The sequence below is a fragment of the Nanorana parkeri genome, unplaced genomic scaffold (assembly GCF_000935625.1).
Source record: "Nanorana parkeri isolate BGI_ZX_2015 unplaced genomic scaffold, ASM93562v1 scaffold558, whole genome shotgun sequence".
Taxonomy (NCBI): Eukaryota; Metazoa; Chordata; class Amphibia; order Anura; family Dicroglossidae; genus Nanorana; species Nanorana parkeri.
Window position 1 is genome coordinate 1,019,313 of NW_017306826.1, and position 7,866 is coordinate 1,027,178.

The 7,866-nt window shown below is 43.0% G+C and overlaps 1 protein-coding gene across 2 annotated transcripts in view; it reads right to left on the reverse strand.

The window, feature by feature from the left end:
- Nucleotides 1-7,866, reverse strand: part of AK3 (adenylate kinase 3) — an 18,760-nt gene continuing 10,894 nt past the window's right edge. The window contains exons 2-5 of one of the 2 annotated variants that reach the window (XM_018562048.1): nucleotides 3,864-3,983; nucleotides 2,979-3,151; nucleotides 2,052-2,170; nucleotides 1-111 (exon numbers count right to left, since the gene is read on the reverse strand). In XM_018562048.1, the coding sequence (XP_018417550.1) occupies nucleotides 6-111; nucleotides 2,052-2,170; nucleotides 2,979-3,151; nucleotides 3,864-3,983 (518 nt within the window). In that variant the 3' untranslated portion in view covers nucleotides 1-5. The remainder of the gene's footprint in view (nucleotides 112-2,051; nucleotides 2,171-2,978; nucleotides 3,152-3,863; nucleotides 3,984-7,866) is intronic. The other variant, XM_018562049.1, reaches the window with a different exon arrangement.

Consider the following 7,866-nt stretch of genomic DNA (forward strand, 5'->3'; position numbering starts at 1 on the left):
ATCAGTTACTCCTGGAGTTCTTCAGGCAGCTTTGTACGCAGGAATGAATGAACGTGGGGCCAGATCTTGTTGGTTTCTGTCCCAGAAAATGTGTTCAGTACACCCTTGTTTCTAGAGAGATCACAGATCAAAGTCATTCAGGTAGTGTTCATGAAGGCATTGCAGATTGTTATCCACAGTTCAAAATTATCAACAAGCCCTCCGGGTAGGGCTATGCTCACTTGTTCTAGGGAAATGATTTTGAGGAGAGTTTTACATCTTAATCTTTTTAATCATTTCTCTCTAGTAATCGGAAATATAAACAGATAAATATTCAAATATAATGCCTAAAGGAAATCCCCATCTTCCAAAATTCACTTGGATCACAAGGAGTGTGATGTTAAAGGAGAACTAAAACAAAAAAAATACAGTAATATATCACAGCTTACCAGTCCTTAGATGCGGTGCCTGCATCTAAGATTTTATTTTTCAGGCCAAGAATATTTTTTACAAGTACAGAAAATACCTGTTGATCTGCCCAGAAATGTAGTGTCCTTATCACTTCCTGTGAGCTAAACTGAAAGCAATGTTATCTTCCTTCTGTAAAGTACTAATCTCACGATCCTCCATGTAATGGAAATCAACAAAAGGCAGACATGTTTGAAATCCAGCCTTGGGTGACAACCCTCCACAGATACTATGGAGAAGTGAGGCGTATAGCCACCCAGACCCAAAAAGTATGTTATTCATAGAAAATAAAAGTTTAAAAAAAAAAATAGAAAAGAAAAACAAAGTAATGCAGTCACCACATCTAAGGACTGGTAAGCTGCAATAGATTACATTTTTGTTTTTGGGTTTAGATATGCTCTAACATTAAACCCAACACAGCAGTTGAAAATACTGAATTACTGTAGACCTTAAAGTAAACCTGTTCTTTACCCATGCAGGGCAAAACAACAGGTTTGCTGCAATTTCATTGACACCACCACATACTCATCCTTCGCTATCCTGCCAGTCAATTGAGCCACTTGGATACTTCTGGGTATGGACAAGAAGGTGATAGTTTACAAGGACAAAGCCCATATGACAACCCTTTCCAACCCTACCCCATCCCTGCTATAAAGAGCTGTTTCCTTGTAAACTGCGACTAGAGGTACTTGGAGCTTACACAGGGATTTTTTTTACAGCCGCATGGCAGAACTTATTGAAATGTCACTTATGACATTTTAATAAAAGCTCTATTAAAAACAATAAAAAAACAAAAAAACCACAACCCACACAACAACAACAAGAGCGTAGTACAAAATTGATAGACAAATGCAGAAACTGGGACAGGCACTGAACAAGTGAAGTCAGATACAAAGCCGAAGTCAATAACCAGTACATTTGTAATACATTATTTTTCCCATGAAAAGGTAACTGTTTACATATGCCTCAACAACTCCCAAACAAAAAGACTTAATATGAACTATCTACCCATCACTCTCGGACAAGCAAGTCCCCAACCCCCCATCCCTAATAAAAAGGACCTGGGGAAACCCCTTGGACCTGAACACTGGAGACAGATTTGGCAAACACCACCACACTGCTTTTTAAGCAACGCTTAACCACATTATTTTAGAAGAAGATCTGATGTGCTCGGCACATTGAAGCACACATGGTGGGATTATTGTAAGATCAAAGGCTGCTGGGCCCTAGTCTATCAACTGATGTACATGGTACTTGGCAGAGGCATCAGGAAACATCCACATGAGGCCTCACTCAATGTGAAACTGGATCTAAACGCCTGACTTTTAGTTTCCAAACAGCCAAAGAGACAGTGACAAACAATGTCTACTATAGCCCACGTTAAATGGAAGATGACTTGGTATATTACCACTAAAATAAGTTGGCAGCCATCTTACATGAACCAACTGAGCCAAAAATGGTGACATTACATTTTGCCATTTGGTTTTTATGTGTCAGTACCTGTGACAAGTAATGCATAACCACGGAATGTATATGCTTTCTTCAATAATAAATATTGTAAGAAAAAACTGTTTTCTATAAACTCATATAAGAAAAACACTCACTGATAATATTCCAGTACAGGTTTGGTAAGGGCCTCATAACCTTTAAGTCTCTTGGTAACAGTTTCTGGCTTGTCATCCTCACGCTGAATCAAAGGCTCTCCAGTAATATCATCAATTCCCTGTTAGAAATCATTAAACAGAAATGGTATTATATGTTAAGGTAAATTTGTAAGAATAAAAGACAATCATATTAAGAGATAGATTAGATAGATACTATCAGATACAGGGATCTAATAAGCAGCTGCTGAATACAATAGCTGGCAGTGGAGATTCCTCCATCCACGCTGTTTAGTGCGGATGGGGGGAAAATCAAATGACTTTCTTTTATTCAGCCCATGGGCTTAACTAGAGAAAGGGCAGTGTATGGCTAGCTTAGGGGTAGCAAAGGCACTCCTGATTGACCTTCAAGGAAGAATAGATTGACATATCTTTGACCAAACGCTATTGTTTCCCCAGGAGGATGCCAATACTAGGGGTGTCTGGATTATTTCCTTTCTCCTCCGTACATATCAAAGTGCTAGCTTGGGTGATACAAGCAAGCTTTGCTAGCTTTACACAAATTATTAGATACAACAAACTGCTTGAAAATATATTAGTACTTATGTAAAAGTGTGCTCCAGTGAATATGGCAACCAACACATTTCATTTCTTGAGAATGCTTCAAGAATATCCCAGGAAAGGCTGGCTGTTAGACACAATCACGCTCTATTGCTTTACAGTCTTTTTATCCTTTGAATGACATTGATTACATACAGTATGTGTCAGTGTGTTCTTTGGAAGTACTCGAGTTACTTCTCCTTACCCAGTCATCAGCATCAGACCAGCTCTGAAAGTTTAACTCCGATTGGTGGTTGTGTGGAAGTAACTCCAGTTCTTAGCAAGAAGACATTGATACATAAGGCCCATAGTTATACACAGTTATCTTACCGAGACTTTAGGTGGATTAAATTCAGTGTTATATACTCTGCCACTACCAGGGTGGATCCACCGGGCTGTCAGACGATCCTTAATGGTTTGAAATGGCACATTCAGATCAATGACCGTGCTTATTTCATGAGCCTTATCGAGAGCCTGGGCTTGAGGGACAGTTCTTGGAAATCCTAATTAAAAAGATAAAATATAATAGTACCTACAGATCGGCTACAGCCAAGGTACCCAGTTTGTTATGATCTTGACCCAATCCTGCCAAGATAAGCAAATATTGTCTCAATGGAAGAGCCATTTGTGTTCCTACTTGAATCTTGGTGTGTATATCTTCCAGATCTGTGCTGCAATCCAGTGTGAAACTTTGACTGTGCATAAGCTTCCTGTAATAAAGACCAGGCACTGCTGTTCTCTCTTCTTGTATATGAAGACTGGTCCTTTAGTTTCCTGCAGTGAGCCTGTAGTCGGTGGAGCTCGTTGGACCCCTCCCACAGCTCTACTTTCTGCACAGTGATGATGTCACCACTATTTTATATGGTAACAACTGAGTTTTCAAAGGCATTTGTTGCACACAAGTGGATTGATTTCCTTTCTGACTATAGGACTATGAGGAGTATGTCCAAATTAAAGTTTTTGTACCTAGAGTCCAGCTTTAAGCCAAGTTGGATTTTTTTTTGTCTGGTGGCTTATTGTTCAGGGAAATGCATGCACGCTAACAAACTGTAAATCTAGACTCTAGTTCTTCTGGTAACTGTAAAAATTATGTTGCTTATATAAACCTGTTAGACCAACCAACCCCCTACCCCACTAATTTGGTTAGCCTGCCTAGTGGAGACAGTTCTGGGATATGAAACATGTAAAACCACATGTATTAGAATTCCTGCTTACCATCTAGCAGCCAGTTGTGTTCTCCTATGTTGTTTAGTTCCTGTAGAATAAGGTGGGTGATGACATCATCTGGAACGAGCTGGCCTTGATCTATGCAAGACTTGGCAACAATCCCAATTTCTGTGGAATAATGAAAAGGTTATCATTTTATTGTCCAGTACAATAGAGCAGGACTTCCACTGCCCCAAAAGAGAAGATTCAGTCAATAAAAGAAGGAACTGCAAAATTCTGCATTCTCACATGTTTCATCTTCATATGACCTTTTGAACACTGCTTTCAAAGCGGCTCCTTTCAGAACCAGTGCATGTAATATGACGCTATCAAGACTGCAGCAACTAATACGGTCAATGACCCATAACCAGGGCTTGAAAAATCCGCTCGTCCTCTCATCTGTGACGAGAGGACGGCGGAGCCGGACGAGCAGCTTCCCGGCCAGCCATTGTAATTACACGGCCGGCAGGGGGCTTTACATTCAAGCGATCGGGCGTCTATAGAGACGCCCGATCGCTTGTATTAGCAGCAGCTGTCATTGCCGGTCCCGAGATCCGCTGTGCCCGATGCGGCTGGGACCGGCACGGCTGCTCTGTGACAGGAGATCAAAGGGAGATCGGTACACGATCTCCCTCTGCTCTCCTCTCCAGTCCAAGAATGCAGAAGTGATGTATGTAATATTGCATCACTCCCGTATTCTGGTGTCACCCTCCAGCTTCAGAAGCTGGGGAGAAGCTGGTGAAGCAGATCTCCGCTTCATCAGCTTCTCTGGGGGTCCTAGGTGACATTAGGGGTCTTGAAGACCCCTGATGTCTCCATAAAGAGGACCCGTCATGTAAATTGGCTATCATATAGGGGGATTCTTAACTTTATTGCTATAACATGGGGGGGGGCCAAGTGTAAAAAAAAAAAAAGAGAAGAAAACCCACAATAAATTTTTGTTTAATTCCCCCGCCCCCCACATACACACACACACAAACATGCATCAGGTGCGAAAACAACGATTGCGCCTATTGTGCCGCACATGTTACATATCTCCGCGAACGTCAGAGTGAGAACAATAATTTTAGAGCCATTAATCACTGATAACACTAACCTGATGAGCAATAAAAGCGTTTAAAGCATCACCTACGGCCAATTTTCAGTGTGGTCATCCTTTGCGATTTTGCGGGCGCACGCAATTTTAAGGCTTGACATGTTTGGTGTCTATTTAGCCGACGTGACCCTGTCTTTTATATTTTACCAACAATATGGGTAAGAATGGAAAAAAAAAAAAATTACATAACGTAGAGAAAAAACATTTTTCTTCTTTCGAAATTTACGGTACTTTTTTCATTATATAGTAAAAAAATAAAATCCCCCAGTGGTGATTGTATACCACCAAAAGAAAGCTCTGTGTCGCTAAAAAATGTTAACATAAATTGCAAGGCTATAGTCCGGTCATGCTGACTGGTGACATTTTTGACTGACTGGTGAGACACCCTAAAAAATTTTCAAGCCCTGCCCATAACCCACCCCTTTTATTTTGGCAGGCAATGCAGTCACTTCCATTGAAAGCCTCGCATAACATTTTAGCTGGTATGCAGAGGATTAAAATATATGACATGAACAATATTAAAAGGAGGAGAACTATGAGACGAGTGATTTCCACTCACCTCATAGTTCTAACACTCTATTAAGCAAATATCAACTTCAATGTTGAAAGCTTGACTGGTCTCCCCTGCCCCCCCCCATCTCAATGCTGGCTATTCCACAAGCAACAAATAATGCAAATAATGTGGGGGGAGGACATAGGTCAAGGCCAAAGCTGGCTACACATCGAGGGAATTTTGGATTGTTTTTGATGAACTAGGCATAATTTGCTGACTAGGTGACCCCTTCTGTCAGTTGCTGCCCCATGCCCTTCAACTAAAAAAAGTTTGTGGGATGTTTTTTTTTTAGAGGGACACACACACACACACACACACACACACACACACACACACACACACCAGGCGAAAAATTGTAAGCCAAACAACGCCTGCGTCCAATTAGATGTGGCCACTGTTTGGATACTATGACAGTTTCCTCCACCCACTCTGTTTAGTGTTGGAGGAATCTGTTAGATTTTTTATTTTCAGTTCAGACTGAAAGCTGTACGTCAAAAAAAAAAAATAATTTTTATATGAAAATAAAAATCTAACATTGTGTACCCAGCTTTAGATTTAAGGTGGCCATACACTGTGGGAATTGTGTACAGTTGGTGCCGCTGGCAACACCCTTCCAGCTATCATCCCTCGATCAGCTGACCAAGGAAGCAGGGAGATCCCTCAAAATCGACACACTCGTAGTGTTGGAGGAATCTGCTCTATTTTTTTTTTTTTGTTCAGCCGGCGGGTTGAACAAGAAAAATAGGAGCAGTATATGGCCAACCTTAGTCCTCATTTACACGTAAGTGTTGTCACTCAAACGCAGGCGCGACAAAACACTCAAGACAAGGAAACCAATTCATTTCTATGGCCCCTGTTCACGCCTGAGTATTATGTCGCAAGTACATGAGCTACTTTTTAGCTCCATAGACTTCAATGGGAAAGTTTGTGCTACAAACATGCAATAAAGCCTGAAACGCGCATTTCCAGGCTTTTCCCATTGAAGTCTATGGGACCAAAAAACACTGTAATCTGCATGAGCTTCCTGTAATAAAGACCAGTCCCTGCTGCTCTCTCCTTGTGCATGCCCAGTGGCGGACCTAAGGAACAAAAGGCCCTGGTGCAAGATTTAAGCGCTCTCCTCCCACAGCGCACGGCCGGCTGTCACACTTTCTCTCAACCCCGCTGGGACACAGAGCAGTTTCTGCATTTAGCCAAAAGTGCCATTTTAGGCCGATATGTCTCTATGCCGATCGTGGATGTGGGCGAGCGGTGAGCATGAGGAGGTGCGGCGTGTGAAGAATGGATGCAGGAGAGCGGGTCTAGCAGCTGCAAGCGTGAGGCGGGGAGGAGGTGCGGCGTGTGGGTGGTGAATGCAGGCGGGCTGGTCTAGCAGCGGCAAGCATGAGGAGGTGGGGCATGTGTGGAGCCGTGAACAGGGCCAACTAATCGAAAGCTGATAATGATTGAAAAACTTGGACAACAACTTTTTCAATCATCGATTATAATCGACTTAGTCGATTAGATGTTGCAGCTCTACATTCATGCCCGATTTCTGGGGACTGTCCCCGGATTAAGGAGACCGTCCCCTAACAAATGATGTCCCCGGGAACATAAAATAAAACATTTTTTTTTTTAATACTTACCCGATCCCTGGATCCACCAACAAGCGCAGCCTCCCGTCTCCCACGCTGTCAGAAGCTTGCGGCTTCTGAGAAGATACGCTATTAAGGCCGTGACACACTGCACGCCAATCAGATGATTGACTGCACCTTCAGCCAATCGGCTCGTCCGTAACAACCAGCCAGCTGTCGCATGCCGACGTGCTGGTTTATACGCGTGAGCCGTTTGGCTGAAGATGAAATTTTTCATCTCAGCACGCTCAGCTATGCGAGCACTCGCAAGCTAAGCCGCCGAGGAAAAAATTACATGACACACTGCTCGCAAATGCAGCGCGCTGCTGCTTCGCGTGCAGTGTGTCACGGCCTTTAGCGTAGCGAGGAAGCTAGCTGCGCATTTTGCATAGCGCCCGCTTCGCTAATAGCGTATCTTCTCAGAAGCTGCACACAGTGATCAGGTGAGTATTTTAAAAAAAAAAGATGTTTTATTTTATGTTCTCAGGGACATTTAAAAATGTCCCCGGATTTTATGTTAAAAATGTTGTCACCTTACCTTACCCTGGTTAATCTTCAAGAGGGCAGGCCTGTGATCCTGCACTGCAGTCCAGGCCCCTTGACATCACACCCCTGCCGTTTTCTGGAGCCTGAGGGGATTCTGCAGCTGGAATCCGATGGGAAGTGTCCATGTTGCTCCCTGGTGGTCAGTGGGGGCTCCCTGGACCCTGGTTGTCGGGGGGTCTGCCGTTGACCCTGGTTGTGGGGGGG